Source organism: Tamandua tetradactyla, chromosome 6, assembly GCF_023851605.1.
Source record: "Tamandua tetradactyla isolate mTamTet1 chromosome 6, mTamTet1.pri, whole genome shotgun sequence".
In the NCBI taxonomy this organism is placed as follows: Eukaryota; Metazoa; Chordata; class Mammalia; order Pilosa; family Myrmecophagidae; genus Tamandua; species Tamandua tetradactyla.
In genome coordinates, this window is record NC_135332.1 from 55,475,167 (window position 1) to 55,492,105 (window position 16,939).

Here is a 16,939-nt window from a genome sequence, read left to right on the forward strand (position 1 = left end):
CGCCGCCTTCTCTTCCCTTCCCCGGAAGGGCAGGGTGTGGCCGCCAGGACCCTACTTTTCCTCCATCACCCCGTTACTCAGTCCCACCCACCCCCACCCCCACCCCCGCCATGCGGCCGGGCCCGCAGCTCACACCCACCTGGTGCTGGGTTGGGGGGTGCTGAGGGTAGGGGAGCAAACGAATACGTCCTCACCTCACGGCCGGCGGCGCTGTCTCTCTTCCCAGCCCAGCACACACCGGCTCCAGTCTCCGATCAGCTGGCAGCGTCGTGACGCACAAGCTGCGATTGCACCGCCTAGGGCCAATCACCGCCCACTGCTGGGCAGCGTGGCCACACCCTCTGGGGCGCCTGCACTTCGCTCTGGTCCCGCCTCTCCGCCGTCTTAGCTCTGATTGGCAAGGCAGCCACCCCTTCGCCTAGTGGGAGTTACATTAAGTCACGCCCACCAATTGCCGAGCTGGCCAATAGGTGTAAGGGTGTGGCTCAGCCCTCCGGCTACGCTGCTTGCTTTGGAGATCACTACGTCAAACTAGAGTCTTAAAGAGCAGAAAGGAAGTGAAAGGCAAGTGTGTTTGCAATGCATACTGGTCAAGGTAGTTCTCGGTCTGACAGTCTTAGTTCCCAGAATCCAGCGCGCTCTGTGAGTTGGCATTTTTAAACTGAGATCCGAATCCATCCCGGCGAAGTCCTTAAAGGGCTACAGCCCCTAGCTTGGGAGCCCGTGACCATGGTTTTAGATGATCCCAAAACTGACTGGCAGGCTCGGTAGGAGGTGACGCTAACGAAACGGCAGGAGTGAACAGAGCTAAAGATGGAAATCAACCCCCAGGGCAACCGCTTCTTCCACTGGAGGATTCCCGAGTCCTTTGGGGAGAGAAAGGGATGTCTGACCCGCCCAGCCCCAGCTTTCACTGGGGAGTCCTTGGTCTTCCCCTTCTGGGAAGTCCTTTCTAGGCAGTAAAGTTTTTTTTTTGTAGAAGATATCTGTCCCAGACGCAGAAAAGCTCAGAGTCTTTCTGGAAGCAGCTAACAAAGTACTCATAGCACTGATCTCACCTGAGATTAGAGGGAAGACTGCAGGTCAGAAAGTAAGGGAAGGGCTATGCCAAAGTGCAACGGCTCAGCAAACCCATACTACCGTTAACCTCTCACTCTATTAAGCTTCTCTCCGACTCAGGCCTACTTCGGGAAGAGATTTCAAAGGCGAAGGCCAATGAGAAAGCAGCTCCTTCTCCAGGGGCCAATCAGAGCCCAGGCGGGCGGGGGATGGGCAAAAACCGGAACCGAACCCAATGACTTGGCAAAAGCTGCTAAACTGCTTATTTTAAAGGGGTTAGTCTGGGACCCACCCCTTCTAATCATGCCCCACCTCCAGCATCACCAAAGAGGACCGCGTGGACAGGGATCTTTGACTTTTCCATGAGTTCTAAATTGCGGCGAGCATCACGGAGCCGGGGGGATGGGAAGTGGGGTGTGAAATGGTACCTTCTGGGTTAAATACGGGCTCCAGGGAGTGATTGCTACCGCTCCTTGGAGCTCCAGAATTGAGAGCCTGCGTTCAGAACACTGTACCTTTAACGGAACTTCCTGCCTCCCATCCCAGTAACAGCTGATTGTAGGAAAGTGTGACCTCAGGGGACGAATCCGCTGTTACCACATCCTCCTCTCGGCCTGCCCTCCTCCATCCCCTTATCCTTCCTCCACCCCTCGGGTGGTGAGGGGAGAAAAGAGATGGAACCCCAAATATGGAGGACCTGATAGTACATCTGCCCTCTTCCTCCTTATTCCAACAGTCTCCCTCCCCCGCATCTGCTTGCTTAGTGCTTCAGAGGTTCTGAGCTTGGAAGGAGAGGTATTTCCTGTCGACACAGTCAGCTTAAGCCCTGTCAGTCTGCCTGGTCTAGTGGGGAGGCCTGTATTTGGGAGGTCCAGAATGGTGGCTGAATGAGTGTGTGTGTGCTCTAGGACTGGGCATGGGAGAAGGTACAACGTCCTTCGCTTCTCTCCTGAGTACTAAGCTTAGGGGAGAGGAATGGCTGTGGAAAGCAAGCCCTTGTGTCAGAACCCTGCTCCCCGGGCTGGCCACCACCTGCTCCCTGTTCAAGTTCCTCTCTCCCTCCCAGACAGGGTCCTGCTAACGGGATCCTCCTGACTTTGCCCACTACTTCACTTCTGCTTTCACAGGTCACATGGCCCTTAGCTACTTGCTCCATTTTTCACTCTCAGAGGTACCCTGCTCACATCCCCACACCCTCCACTTTAAGGTGCTAATGTGGTGCTTCCCACCGGCTGCAGGTGGAACATAATGGCCCCAGAAACCAGGGGCTTGGCTGGAGAGTCCTGCAGGAAGACCCAGGTAGATAATTATTTTACCCCAGCTCTGAGCTGGAAGTCTGGGTCACTTCAGGACAAGCTTGGGTGTAAAGTCGCAGAACTAACTTGGCAAGGGTGGGAGAAACTGAGCAGGGCCTTGGCCAAACTTGGAAGAAGTGGAAACCTTACCAGCTGCCCCCATGCTCCATTATCCTTAGCCTAGAAATCCCATCCCTTTCAGATCCAAGGCCCTTAGAGTAAACCCTTCACCATTTTGCTCTGCTTCGAATCCAGGGTTTTCAGTTTCACCATTACTGACATTCAGGGGTGGGTAATTTTTTCTTGTAGGGGGACTATTCTGTGCATAGTAGGATACTTAGCAGCATCCTTGGCATCTACCCGCTAGATGGCAGTACGAGTCCCCGCACCTTCCCCACCTCAAGACAATAAAAGTGTCTCCAGACATTGCCAAATGTCCTCTGGGGGCCAAAATCTTCCCCAGTTGAGAACCATTGAGTTAGACAAACCTGGGTTCAAATCCCAGTTCTTACCAGCTGGAAACTCATTGAAGATAGTTACATCTCTGAGCCTCAATTTCCTCATCTACAAAAAAAGAATGAATGATAAATCCATGGTGTGTGTAGGGATTTAAAAAAATGACATTCAAAAACACTGAGCACAGGGCAGTGGGATGGTGGTTCAGTTGCAGAATTCTTGGCTGCCATTCTGGAGGCCCGGGTTCTATTCCTGGTGCCTGCCCATGCAAAAAAGAAACAAACGAAACACTAAGCACAGTAACTGGCACTCTGCCCACAGCTGGTGCACTAAATGAATAAATGTTAGCGTCCTTCACTTCTCTCCTGGCCAGATCAGCAAGAGCTTACTCACTTAGCATGGCCTGATTGCCGGGGCAGCTGTAGTCTCCCTCCCTGACTAACCAAGGCATAACCTTCAGGAAATCCAATATTGAGGCTGGTGAAAGGGTGTAGCTAATTTGGTCCCAGATGCCCCAATGCCCAAGGGTGCTGGGTTGGGATTCAGAGGGAGCGTCTGTGGAGGGAAGGAAATTTGAGTGCATTATTTTTCAAGATATGGTCCGCAGATTGTCTGCACCTGGAGTGCTTGTTGATCATTCAGATTTTGAGGTTATCACCCTAGATTTACTGAATCAGAAGTACACACTAAAAGTTTGAAAACCATTACTCTGGAGTTCAGACCGGGGAAGGTGTCAAAGGTGTCAGTCAGTACCCAAGAAATCTCCGTGCACCAATTCCTAGCATCTCAAGGGAGGAAAAAGTGAATTCTAAGAAATAAGGCCAGATATACTCAAGGTCATTGTTGCAGTATACGCCTAAACCACTAGAGGTCAGGGTGCACACAGACGTGGCAGAAAGAAAATGTAGCGCCTATTCTGATAAACTGAGACCAGAGCGAAGACCAGGTGGACCCAATTTTTCTGGTCTTAAGAAGCAGGCAATAACAGTATAGGGTAATAGTAAAAGTCTGGAAATGGATGGTGGTGATGGTTGTTCATTATTGTGAGTGTAATTAATAGCACTGAACTATGTAGATGGATGTGATTAAATAAACTTCAGGATGTATATATTACTAGAAAAAAATTAAAAGATAAAATATAGGACAGTAAAGCACAATAAACCCTATTGTAGACAATGGAGTATGGTTAATAATACAAGTATAAGGATGTTTTTTCATGAATTATAACAATTGTATAAGAAGGTGGTAATAATAGAGTGTCATATGAGTAAACATACACCTAATGTAAATACTGGAGCATGGATAGAACTATCTTAATAATCTTTCATCAACTGTAACAAAGGTAACTGCTATTAAAAGATACAATTATTAAAACTATCATCAATAGTAACAAATATTCTACACCAACGCAGTGTGTTGGCGGTGAGCTGGTGTACGGGTACCCTGCATTTTATGCATGATTATTTTGTAAATTCACAATTTCTCTAATAAAAAAAGACTATGTTAAAAAAAAAGAAGCAGGCAATACTTTCTGATCATCAAACTCGACCCTGGACTCAGGTTTCCAGACCAAGGCTAAGATATGGGGGATTGTCACAGGATACCTTATTTCCTTATCAGCCATCATCGCACGGCCAAACAGTACAGAAGACATTGGTTTTAGCATGAGGGAGGCCTGGATTTGAATGTGGCTTTATCACTTATTAGCTACGTGGCCTTGGGCAAGTTACCTAGAGTGGTCTGCTTTATCTTAAAGTGAGCATAAAAATATCTTCTTAAAAGGGCTGTGGTGAGGACAGCCCAAGGTCCAAGGTCATGTGACCAACACATCAGCAGTTAACAGCTCCCCTTTAATAAAGAGGCGACATATGGAATCAGATTATGGCGGAGCCATTCCTATCTTAGATTTCTTAAGTGTCTTTATAGGACCCCCTATACCTCTACATCAGACTCCTAAATGAGGCAAACTCTCCCTCTAGGAGTGAGACTCAAAAAAAAAAAAGACAAAAAATCCAGGCAGTGGTTTCACTGCAGACAATGGCCTATCTGTCCTGCACATGAGTCAGAACTAAGACCCCTTGAAGGAGTCATGTCGTTTTGGTGCCAAGTCTCTGGTTTCCCTTCCCCACACCGCGCTACAGCACCCCCTCCCCCAGCCACCGTGGCATCTGCAAGCCTGACCACAGAGGCACTTCAACAGGAAGTCTTGGGGGAACATTTTCTCCCAAGAACTCCAGGCCACTGGCTCTGGGCCACTTTTTTCCCTCAGATTTCCCAGAGTTTTTGCTGTTTTTAAAGGTGGAGGAAGAGCTGTTGGGAGGGTGAGCTCCGAGGGCAGAAACTGTGCATTGGCTTCTAGTCTAAGCAAACCAATAGCAAACCACTTTGGCGTCTCTTGTTATCACTGTAAGATACAAACCATAATAACCGCCCTCCCCGATCTCACAGAGTTCCGTAAGGCCCAATTGGAATGTTGATGAAATGCTTTGGAAAAGTAACATGGGGGCGCTGGGGGACTTAATGTCAAAATTTCCAGCGCTGGCGGGCCGCGGTGGCTCAGCGGGCAAAGTGCTTGCCTGCTATGCCGGAGGACCTCGGTTCGATTCCCGGCCCCAGCCCATGTAACAAAAACGGAGAAACAGAATACAATAAAACAAGAAAATGTTTAAAGATGTTTCCCTTCCTTCCTTCCTTCTATCCTTCCTTCCTTCTCTCTGTCTTTCCTTTAAAAAAAAAAAAAAAAAAAAAAAATTTCCAGCGCTGCCGTTGACTGTGCGACTAACACTTTCCCTTTCTGGGCTTCAATTTTCTTATCCGTAAAACCAGAGGGGAGATAAGGCCGCTAAAGGCTGGGATCTCTGAGAAAACCCCCCTAGATATGCGTTCTGGCGCGAGCAGAAGATAGCAGGGAGGGAGGGGCAATCTCTTGGGCCGTTCGGCTTTCTCCTCCCCAGCACCCCTGGGGCTGGCCCAAAGATGAAGCGAAAGGAAGCCGCCGGGTGGGGGCGCCTGTGGTAGGCGGGGTCCCGTCCGGCCCTTTAGAGCCACGTGCTGTTGTTTCCGGGCCGGGGCAATCACGTGACCTGTGTCAGCTGACCCGTCACGGTGGAGCCCGGCGCTGGCGCCCAACAGCTCCAGCCCGGCCGCGCCTGGAGCGAAAGACCCTGCGGAGGGGTAAGAGCGCCCCCTCCCTCTCCTCTCTTGCCTTTAGGCTCACACCCCACCGCCTCGGCCCCACCGCCTCTCCCCAGGCTTGGACCCTGGAAGCCGGCGTAAAGAGGGCAGTGGCGGGGCTCAGCCCGGTGCTGTCCCCAGGCGGCCAGGAGGGGATGGCCCAGGGGAGCAGGGGGCGGGAAGTTGCTCCTGCCACTCGGATTGAGGGCTGCTCTCCCCTCCCAAGCTCTGCAATGGAAGGGCTGCTCCGGAGCGTGGAGAGGGACCTGAACATCGATGCCCGGCAGCTGGTTCTGGCCCCGGGGGAGACTCATGTAGTGGCCCTAGTGCCCGTGCGCTGGCTAGCCAACCTTCGGGAGCGCCGGCTGCCTCTGGGACCCTGTCCGCGGGCAGAAGGCCTGGGCGAGGCGGAAGTCAGAACTCTTCTGCAGAGATCGGTGCAGAGGCTGCCCTTGGGCTGGACTCGAGTTGAGGTGCATGGGCTGCGGAAACAGAGGCTATCCTACCCGCTGGGTGGGGGCCTGCCCCTTGAGGAGGCCTCCTGCGGCCCAGAGACTCTCACTCGCTTCATGCAGGATGTAGCTGCCCAGAATTATCGCAACCTGTGGCAGCATGCATATCGCATTTATGGGCAGCCCTATAGCCATAGCCCTGCCCATTCAGCCGTGCCTGCCCTGGACTCAGTTCGTCAGGCTTTGCAGAGGGTCTATGGTTGCCCCTTCCTGCCGGTGGGTGAAGCTGCCCAATGCCTGTCATATGCCAGAGATGGCCTCTGTCCTCCTCGGGGCAGCCCAGCGTGCCCCAGTCTCTTGCGAGCTGAGGCCCTGCTGGAGTCGCTGGACATGCTGTACGTAGTACACCCTTATGTGCAGTTCTCCCTGCACGATGTGGTCACCTTCAGCCCTGCCAAGCTGACCAATAGCCAAGCCAAGGTGCTTTTCATTCTCTACCGTGTGCTGCGGGCCATGGATGCCTGTCACCGTCAGGGGCTGGCCTGCGGGTCCCTGTCTTTGCACCATATCTCTGTAGATGAGAAGCTTTGCAGCGAGCTCCGGCTGGATCTGAGGGCTTACGAGAGCCCTGAGGAGAATCCTGTAGCGGGGGATGGGGCTGGCTCTCAGACTGGAAAGGAGCAGGGAAAGAGCACTGGGTATCCCTCCTGCCGGGAAGAACTTAGGGGCCTTGTGCTGGACTGGGTCCACGGCCGCATCAGCAATTTCCACTACCTCATGCAGCTGAATCGGTTGGCAGGTCGGCGGCAGGGGGACCCCAACTACCACCCAGTGCTGCCTTGGGTGGTAGACTTTACCACGCCCCATGGGCGCTTCCGAGACCTGCGCAAGTCCAAGTTCCGCCTCAACAAGGGGGATAAGCAGCTGGACTTCACATACGAGATGACGCGGCAGGCGTTTGTGGCAGGTGGTGCAGGCGGCAGTGAACCACCTCACGTACCTCACCACATCTCAGACGTGCTCTCCGACATCACTTACTATGTGTACAAGGCTCGGCGCACACCCCGGTCGGTGCTCTGTGGCCATGTCCGCGCGCAGTGGGAGCCCCATGAGTATCCTGCCACCATGGAGCGGATGCAGAACTGGACACCTGACGAGTGCATCCCTGAGTTCTACACCGATCCCTCTATCTTCTGCTCCATCCACCCAGATATGCCTGACCTGGACGTGCCGGCCTGGTGCAGCTCCAACCAGGAGTTTGTGGCTGCCCACCGGGCATTGCTGGAGAGCCGTGAGGTGTCCCAGGACCTGCACCACTGGATCGACCTCACCTTCGGCTACAAGCTCCAGGGCAAGGAGGCTGTGAAGGAGAAGAATGTGTGTCTGCACCTGGTGGACGCCCACACCCACCTGAGCAGCTACGGAGTGGTACAGCTGTTCAACCAGCCGCACCCCCAGCGCCTGGCCGGGGCTCCTGCCCTTGCCCCTGAGCCTCCGCTCATCCCCAGACTGTTGGTTCAGACCATTCAGGAGACCACAGGCCGGGAGGACTTGCCAGGACAGCTTACAAACGGGGCAGGTAGGCTGGTTTTGGAGGCCACTCCTTGTGAGGCTGGCTGGACTAGAGACAGGCCCGGGGCAGGGGAAGACGACTTGGAGCAGGCCACAGAAGCTCTGGATTCCATCTCCCTCGCTGGGAAAGCGGGGGACCAGCTGAGCTTCTCCTCCTCCAGTCAAGCCCCCCCTGGCCTCCTGTCTTTCTCCGTAGCCCCAGCCTCTCGACCAGTCCGCAGGAGCAAAGCTGCTGGGGTGGATCCCGGAGAAGGGGAGGAGGGGAAGATCCTTCTTCCTGAGAGCTTCAATCCCATGCAAGCCTTGGAGGAGCTGGAGAAATTGGGCAACTTCTTGGCTAAAGGTGTAGGGGGCCGGTTGGAGGTGCCTGAGCAGCCCCAGGCCCAGCCACCCATGCAGCTGCGGGACCTCTTCCATCGGGACATGCAGGCTCTGGGTGTCCTGTTGGCTGAGATGGTGTTTGCCACCAGGGTCCGGACATTGCAGCCTGATGCACCTTTGTGGGTACGCTTTGAGGCTGTTCGGGGGCTCTGCACCCGGCACCCCAAAGAGGTCCCTGTGTCTCTGCAGCCTGTGCTGGACACGCTTCTGCAGCTGAGTGGCCCTGAAGACCCCATGGTTGCTCAGAGGAGCAGGCTGGACCCACTGTTTGAGTACCGGCCTGTCTCCCAGGGACTGCCCCCGCCCTGCCCAGCCCAGCTCCTTAGTCCCTTCAGCTCCGTGGTTCCCTTCCCTCCATACTTCCCGGCACTGCACAAGTTCATCCTCCTGTATCAGGCGAGGCGCGTGGAGGATGAGGCCCAGGGGCGGGAGCTGGTGTTTGCTCTGTGGCAGCAGCTAGGCGCAGTGCTGAGTGACATCACCCCCGAGGGCCTGGAGATCCTGCTGCCCTTCGTGCTGTCACTCATGTCTGAGGAGCACACGGCCGTGTACACGGCCTGGTACCTATTTGAACCAGTTGCCAGGGCTTTGGGCCCCAAAAATGCCAATAAGTACCTGCTGAAGCCGCTCATTGGTGCCTACGAGAGCCCCTGCCGGCTCCACGGCCGCTTCTACCTGTACACGGACTGTTTTGTGGCCCAACTGATGGTGCGGCTGGGCCTGCAGGCCTTCCTCGTCCACCTGCTGCCCCACGTCCTGCAGGTGCTGGCCGGCGTGGAGGCCTCCCAGGAGGAGAGCAAGGGCCTGGCGGGGGCCGCCGAGGATGAGGAGAACGGCCTGCCAGGGGCCGGGCCAGGGCCCTGTGCCTTTGGGGAGGAGATCCAGATGGACGGGGAGCCTGCCGCCGCGTCGGGCCTGGGGCTCCCGGACTACACGTCTGGCGTCACTTTCCTCGACCAGGCCGACCTCCCCGAGACAGAGGGCTTCCAGGCCGGCCTCTTTGTGGCTGAGTCTCCACAGCCCCAGGAGCCTGAGGCGGTGAGCCTGGGCCGGCTGAGCGACAAGAGCAGTGCCAGCGAGACCTCCCTGGGCGAGGAGCGGGCCGCGGACGATGGGGGCGGCCCCGCGGACAAGAGCAGCCTCCAGTCGGGGGACAGCAGCCAGGACCTGAAGCAAAGCGAGGGCTCGGAGGAGGAGGAGGAGGAGGAGGAGGAGGAGTTGGAGGAGGAGGAAGGCTGCGTGGTGTTGGAGGAGGAGGAGGAAGGGGAGCAAGAAGAGGTTACTGGGACCTCCGAGCTCACGCTGTCCGACACGGTGCTGTCCATGGATACGGTTGTGGCCAGTGGCGAGGGAGACGGGGAGGAAGGGGAGGAGCCGTTGCCCGAGCAGGCAGAGGGCAAGGAACAGAAGATTCTCCTCGGTAAGTTCCTGGGCCGGGGAGGAGGTAGCCCGCACTCGTCCTGCAGGCCACGCAGCAGCAGTGGCCGAGCACCTACTCTGTGCCAACCAGTGGACTGAGCCAGGCGCACATGTCCCCCGGGTGTGGTCCTGCACTCCCAGAGTGCACGGCCAGCAGAGATGTCACACTGTAGGCAGTCATATGTTGGGACAGGTCCGTGTCGCTACTTGGGAATGTAAAATGGAGCTTAGATCTCGTTTCCGGGAGTCAGCGTTGTATTCCCTGAAGGTAGGGACAGTTGAGGTTCAAGGAGTTGGGGATCACTACACAAAAATGGCTGAGTCCTAGGTAGAAAGAACATTCCAGGCGGAAGAAGCAGCATGTGTGAGGCTTGGAGGTTGTCATAGGTCCAGTAAAGGAATCAGGAAAAGGCCTGTATGGTTAAAATAGAGTAGGGGGGAGTGAGGGTGAGCAGAGGCCAGAGAGGGATCCTGATGGGTCCAGCCTCATCAAGGAGCTTGGGAAGATTCCAGTGAAAGGATAAGCAACCTCCCTGCTCCTACAGAAGCCCCTCGCTCCGAGTCCCTGAGGCCAGGGACCTTTAGTCCCTGCTAAATGGAGGGTAGGGGTAGGGGGTGACTAGGGTGGGTTGGGCTCCTTGGCAGTGGGTTGCCTCAGGAGATGGCTGGGTGGGGTGGGAGGCATGGGGAGCCCCCATTATCTGATGAGCTCAGGGCCTGCCCCCACCCTGTAGATACGGCCTGCAAGATGGTCCGCTGGCTGTCCGCCAAGCTCGGCCCCACCGTGGCCTCACGCCACGTGGCCCGGAACCTCCTCCGCCTGTTGACATCTTGTTATGTTGGTAAGGTTGGGGTCAATCCTGAAGGCAGGCACTTCCTTCCAGGCTGTCCTCACATCCTCAGCCTCCCGTCTTGGGGGTCCTTCCTGTCCCCGCCTCAGACCACCTTCAGGCTGGGTTCTGGGTCCCAGTCTCTGGGCTCCTCCCCTCTTTGGATGGGGGTGGGACGGGCCCTAGGCTAGAGTGAGCAGGAGCAGCCCCCATGGCCCTCCCGCCTGCCCTCTGCTGGCCGCTCAAGGCTGCTGGCCCTTCCTTGGCAGGTCCCATGCGGCAGCAGTTCACCATGAGTGGTGGTGAGAGCCCCCCGCTGAGCGCTGGCAACATCTACCAGAAGAGGCCGGTGCTGGGCGACGTGGTGTCAGGGCCCGTGCTTGGCTGCCTCCTCCACATCGCCCACCTGTATGGGGAACCCGTCCTAACCTACCAATACCTGCCCTACATCAGCTACCTGGTCAGTCTCCAATGTAGCAGGCCCAAGGGTGAGGGGGCTGAGAAGCCTGAGGGCTGGCTGGGATTTCTGGGGCAGCCTGGCCCTGATCTGTCCTGTGGCTGTAGGTGACCCCGGGTAGCACCTCTGGCGCCAGCCGTCTGAACAGCCGTAAGGAGGCAGGGCTGCTGGCGGCGGTGACGCTGGCGCAGAAGGTCATCGTGTACCTCTCGGATACCACCCTTATGGACATCCTGCCCCGTATCAGCCACGAGGTTCTGCTGCCTGTGCTCAGCTTTCTCACTTCCCTCGTCACGGGGTAGGCCTCTGCCCACCTCTGGGGTGGGAGCCGCCTGGCCGAGGGACCTCCCAGGAGGAGCTGGGAAGCTTAGGGGGGAGAGACTAGCCCTGTGCTGGGTAGCAGGGTTCCTAGGTTCTGGGATCAGCTCTGTGACCCTGAGCAAGCCGCACCCTTTCTCTGGGTTTCAGTGTCCTCAGCTGGATTGGACTGTTTGGTCCGGTGGCTCCCTTCCACTTAAAGTGTTTGATAGATTTTGGGGAAGTCCTGCAGCACGGGGGGCTGGAGTTCACAAACCTTGTTTCCAGGTTCCCAAGTGGGGCCCAGGCCCGGACCGTCCTGTGTGTGAAAACCATCAGCCTCATCGCCCTCATCTGTCTGCGCATCGGACAGGAGATGGTCCAGCTACACCTGAGCGAACCTGTGGCCACCTTCTTTCAAGTGTTTTCCCAGCTGCACGAGCTTCAGTACCGGGTGGGCGGGCCTGCCTGGCAGGAGTGGCCTGGGCTGGGGTGGGCTGGGGTGGGGTGGGGGGACTGGGTTGATCTGCTGGGCTTCCTGCCCACAGGATCTGAAGCTGGATCCTGGTGGCCGCAGTGAAGGCCAGCTGCCAGAGGTGGCCTTCTCGGATGGTCAGCAGCGGCCAGTGGACCCCGCCCTGCTGGACGAGCTGCAGAAAGTGTTCACCCTTGAGATGGCATACACGATCTACGTGCCCTTCTCCTGCCTGCTGGGTACGGCCCTGCCGGCTTTCCCGGGTGCAGAGCTTGTGGCTGCGTCTCTTTCCCTGGGAGGGGCCCGTGCTCCCCCCACCCCTGCCCTAGAGTCAGCAGTGGGTGCTGAGCAGTTATCTGGGTCAGAGTAAAGGGATTTTTGGCCTTAGATCCTGAGTCCCAAGGCAACTTATAAACAGAGACTGAACAGGATGACATCACTCAAGTTAAGTATTATTATTATCACCCCTCCACTAAAATCTAAGCTCTGTGAGGGCAGAGAGCCAACTCTCTCATTCACTCTTCTCTATCCGGGGCCTAGCATGGCACCCAGCACATGTAGAAGACACTCCATTTGTTCATACTCAATGAATGAATCCACATTTTACTGGGGAGGAAACGGATGCTCAAAGACGAAGAATTAATTGCCCAGAATTACTCAGCCAGTACCTGCTCTGTCTCATGTGGTTCTCAAGCCCTGGGTGGGTGGTGGCAGTCCCTAGCAGCTTCCCTGATATTAGGACCTCTCCCACCCCGTGCAGGTGACATCATCCAGAAAATCATCCCCAACCACGAGCTGGTCGGGGAGCTGGCGGGGCTGTATTTGGAGAGCATCAGCCCCAGCAGCCGCAGCCCTGCCAGTATGGAGCCTGCTGTACCTAGCACCGGCCCTGAGTGGGACCCCAAGAGTGGGGGCTGCCCCCAGGATGACGGCCACTCGGGGACCTTCGGGAGCGTCCTCGTTGGGAATCGCATCCAGATCCCCACGGACTCTCAGCCCGAGAGCTCTGGGCTCCTAGGCCCCAACTCCGGGGTGGGCAGTGGGGGCCTCGGTGGCAGCAGCGAGGACAACATTTTGAAGCAGGAGCTGCCGCGGAGCGCCCACGGGCTGAGCGGGAACTGGCTGGCGTACTGGCAGTATGAGATTGGCGTTAGCCAGCAGGACGCCCATTTTCACTTCCACCAGATCCGCCTGCAGAGTTTCCAAGGCCACTCGGGGGCTGTCAAGTGCGTGGCACCCCTGAGCAGCGAGGACTTCTTCTTGAGTGGCAGCAAGGACCGTACTGTGCGTCTCTGGCCGCTCTACAACTATGGGGACGGCACCAGCGAGACAGCCCCCCGCCTCGTCTATGCCCAGCACCGCAAGAGTGTCTTCTTCGTGGGCCAGCTGGAGGCCCCACAGTACCTGGTGAGCTGCGATGGGGCTGTGCACCTTTGGGACCCCTTCACAGGTGAGCGGGCCCAGGTGAGACCTGTTCTGTTGCTGCCTGCCATCCTGTGCCATGCCAGGCCTCTGGAATGGGACCTCAGGGTGGAAGGTTTGGGGTGTAATAGAGGTGTTTGGGGGAGGCTGAATGAGACCACTCAGAGGAGCAGTTAAGGGCTTGGAATTGGTCAGACCTGAGTTTGATCAAAATGACCTTGATCAAGTCATTTTGCCGCTGGAAGCATCAATTTCCCCACCTGTAAAACGAAATCAGAAATACTGACTTACAAAGCTAATGTCTGTAGGGGTTTGACTTGACATGTACACGAGTACTTGTTCAGCCAGTGGTGGCTCGACTGTGAGGTTTTCGGGGGGGGGCATTGTTACAGGGAGAAAGGCAGTTAAAAGGGGAAAGGGGATGGAGAGGTGGGGTGGGCAGGGAAGGGGGCTTTTGATCTGTGGTGATGGGGTGGGGGGTGCTGTGTGAAGGGACGAGATTACTCTGGGGAAGGGTGTCCGGCCAGGACATGAAAACAGAAAGTTGTGAGGGTCAAGCAATGTCTTGAGCATTTTCTGAAGGCCCCTGGGGCATTAGAAGCAGGAGTGGGTTGGTCAGGGGGCTGGAGGGCCAGGGTTCTGGCATCAGCTGCTCCACCCCAGGTCCACGGCGCCCTTCCTTCCCAGGGAAGACCCTTCGCACGGTGGAGCCCTCAGACAGCCGGGTGCCCCTGACCGCCGTGGCCGTCATGCCTGCCCCCCACACTAGCATCACCATGGCCAGCTCTGACTCTACCTTGCGCTTTGTGGATTCCAGGAAACCTGGCCTTCAGGTCAGGGGCCATCCAGTTCCCTGAACTTGGCCTGGGGATCTGGCAGGGAGGGGACCTTGCAGAGAGAAAGCAGGGTGTGGTCCCCGGGGCACTTAATGTTCTTCCTTGGAGACAAATCACCCACAGCAGCCAACCCTGGGGGTGGGACTCTGGCCTGTGATGAAGGGGATGGAGGAGGGGAAGGAAGGGCATCTGAGCTGTTCTCTTCCAGGCCTTCCCCTGTGTGGGCTCGGGTGCTGGGTTAGGACCTATAGGGAGAAGAAGCAGGCTGGGGTGGCGGTGGCCCGACCAGCTCACTCTCCCGCCCCTGCAGCATGAGTTCCGCTTGGGCGGCGGCCTGAACCCTGGGCTCGTCCGCTCCTTGGCCGTCAGCCCCAATGGCCGCAGCGTGGTGGCCGGCTTCTCTTCAGGCTTCATGGTGCTCCTGGACACCCGCACAGGCCTGGTTCTTCGTGGCTGGCCGGCCCATGAGGGGGACATCCTGCAGATCAAGGTGAAGGGCAGGTCCCTTTCCCCTCCTCCCCGCCCAGCCCCAGCCCATCAGCTCTGCTTTGGGCTCATCCTGGAACAGGACCAGGCTCGGTCCTTCTGACACCTGCCCAAGGACTGGCGATCAGGGAGACAGCCCTCCTGGGCGCACTCAGGAGCCAGCTGCACTGCAGGGGCCTTGGCAGGAGCAGACCCTGGGGGCGGGGCCGAGGGGGCAGAGCTGACCCTACTGTTCCCTGGAGATGTTCTAATGAATAACCCTTATCCATATTTGTCTTGCTTGGAGGATCAGGGGTCAAGCTCTGTCCGTGACCCAGTTCGGGTTAAATAAAGCTCAGCCGGGAAACTGTTTACTGCCTCCAGACCACCGAACAGAGTCCATGCCCCCTAATGGGCTGCCCTGGTGGGGTCATAGACAGGCCTGAGCATGGGGAGCCTGCCCCCCTCTCTTGCGCCCCCCTCCATTCTCAATCATAGGCCTCAGGGGACTGTTCAGGAAGGTTTAGGAAGGGAGGAACAGGGCTGCTGTGGGAGGATTTCTCCAGGCACACAGGATTCTCCTCCCTGTCTTGGGTAGAGGCCAGAGGACACATGCTGCCACTGCTCAGGTCAGGATACCCTGGAGACCCTGTGTTCCAGGTTTCTCTGACATTCCATAAAAGGGCCAGGAAGGCTCTGGGATCAGCCTAAGTATTAGTCCTGGTTCTTTTAGTTACTGGCTCTGTGACTTTGGGCTGACTATTTAACCTCTCTGAGCCTCATTTTTTCTTTCTGTAAAATGAGGACAATGACAGCATTTACCTCAGTTATGAAGATTGATTAAGTGTGAGGGGCATGCCTGACTCAATCCCGTAGATAGTAAGTTCTAGAATGATGGTGTTGCTTAGGTTAATAAAAACGTTATATTAACATTAGCCTAACCTGAGAGGGTGTCAACCTTTGAGGATGCGTAGTGTCTTCCCTGTGAGATGTTGTGGGAGGAAACAGGAAGGCCCCGGGGGGTGAGCATACTGGGGGGCCCAGGCCCCTGCTGAGGCTCTCCTCTCCTGGGCAGGCAGTGGACAGCAGCATCCTGGTCAGCTCCTCCTCTGACCACTCCCTGACCATCTGGAAGGAGCTTGAGCAGAAGCCCATCCACCACTACAAGTCAGCATCTGACCCCATCCACACCTTTGACCTGTATGGCAGTGAGGTGGTCACTGGCACTGTGGCCAACAAGATCGGCGTCTGCTCCCTGCTTGAGCCACCCTCCCAGGCTACCACCAAGCTCAGTTCCGAGAACTTCCGCGGCACACTCACCAGCCTGGCCTTGCTGCCCACCAAGCGCCACCTCCTGCTGGGCTCGGACAATGGAGTCGTCCGCCTCCTGGCATAGGCTAAGTCAGAGGCCTGCTCAGCAAGGGTGGGCAGACATCCCCTGGGAGTCCACCTCCGACTCTTCTTGCTCCCCCAGCAGCTTCCTCCCGGCAGGTCTTGGGTGCCATGCCTTGTGTACCCACATAGCCTGACATTGGGGCCTCCATCTGGGGTGTGCCCAGGCCGCTGATCTCCCAGAGCCACCAGGTCTGCAAGAAGGAGTCTCACAAGTGTTTATGGCTTTGGGAGATGCAGCCCTGAGCCTGCTAGAAGCAAGAGGGCAAGCATGGGCACCTCTACCCTGGCTTCTCCCTGACTTGCCCTCTGGGTCCACATGAGGACAGGAAGTCCTAGGAAAGGAAAGGGAGAGTGGCCCTGCCCAGCCCGTCTCCAACCAAGGCCCCTTGCTGGGCTATCTCTGCTCCTGTCCTTCAGGGACGGGGATTCTGCCCCAGTCCAGGGTACTGATGGTGCTGGGACCCCAGCCTCTCAGGGGGGCTAGCTGTGGGTCAGGAGTTAAGGTCCTGCTCTGGGCTATAAGTGTCCACCCAGCCAGGCCCTGCCCAGTGTGGGACCAGTGGGGGAAGAAAGAGGGCAGGATCAGGGTTGGAAAAATGAGCTGGACCAGCTGGGTCTTGCCCAGAGTGAACCCATGCTTTGCCCTCCCACTCCCAGCCACAGTGTTTGTGCCTTGAGCTGAGGAGGCAGCCCTTGGGCCCAGAACCCCGTGGGGGGAGGGCTTGCTTCCAAGACTCAGAGATAAGGAGCGAGAAAAATCACCTCTGCATCTCAGGTCTCTCCCAGGGGACAGGAAGATCCAGGTGTCCCCTGGTCCTCACCCCCTGGAGCAGAGATGAGGTCTGAGGCTCGGCTCCTGCTGCCTCCTCATTATTTGCAATAGATGTAAAAAATTATCAATAAATCCTTAATAAGAGCCATGGAATGGACTTAGGCTTTTCTTCTTTGTTGGTG

At 56.7% G+C, this 16,939-nt stretch overlaps 1 protein-coding gene across 5 annotated transcripts; it reads left to right on the top strand.

The window, feature by feature from the left end:
- Positions 1 to 5,883: 5,883 nt before the first annotated feature.
- WDR81 (WD repeat domain 81) lies at positions 5,884 to 16,901 on the top strand. 5 transcript variants are annotated; one of them, XM_077165476.1, is made up of 11 exons: positions 5,884 to 5,984; positions 6,211 to 9,809; positions 10,543 to 10,650; positions 10,908 to 11,098; positions 11,203 to 11,393; positions 11,681 to 11,846; positions 11,941 to 12,106; positions 12,628 to 13,317; positions 13,977 to 14,122; positions 14,436 to 14,615; positions 15,666 to 16,901. In XM_077165476.1, the coding sequence occupies exons 2-11, from the start codon at positions 6,218 to 6,220 to the stop codon at positions 15,984 to 15,986; spliced, it is 5,751 nt and encodes a 1,916-aa protein (XP_077021591.1). In that variant the 5' UTR covers positions 5,884 to 5,984; positions 6,211 to 6,217; the 3' UTR covers positions 15,987 to 16,901. The 5 variants fall into 5 exon arrangements, 4 of the variants coding, with proteins under 4 accessions (XP_077021591.1, XP_077021590.1, XP_077021592.1 ...); XM_077165477.1 differs by having other exon boundaries at positions 5,915 to 5,984; positions 7,647 to 9,809; XM_077165475.1 differs by having other exon boundaries at positions 5,898 to 9,809.
- The last annotated feature ends 38 nt before the right edge of the window (positions 16,902 to 16,939 follow it).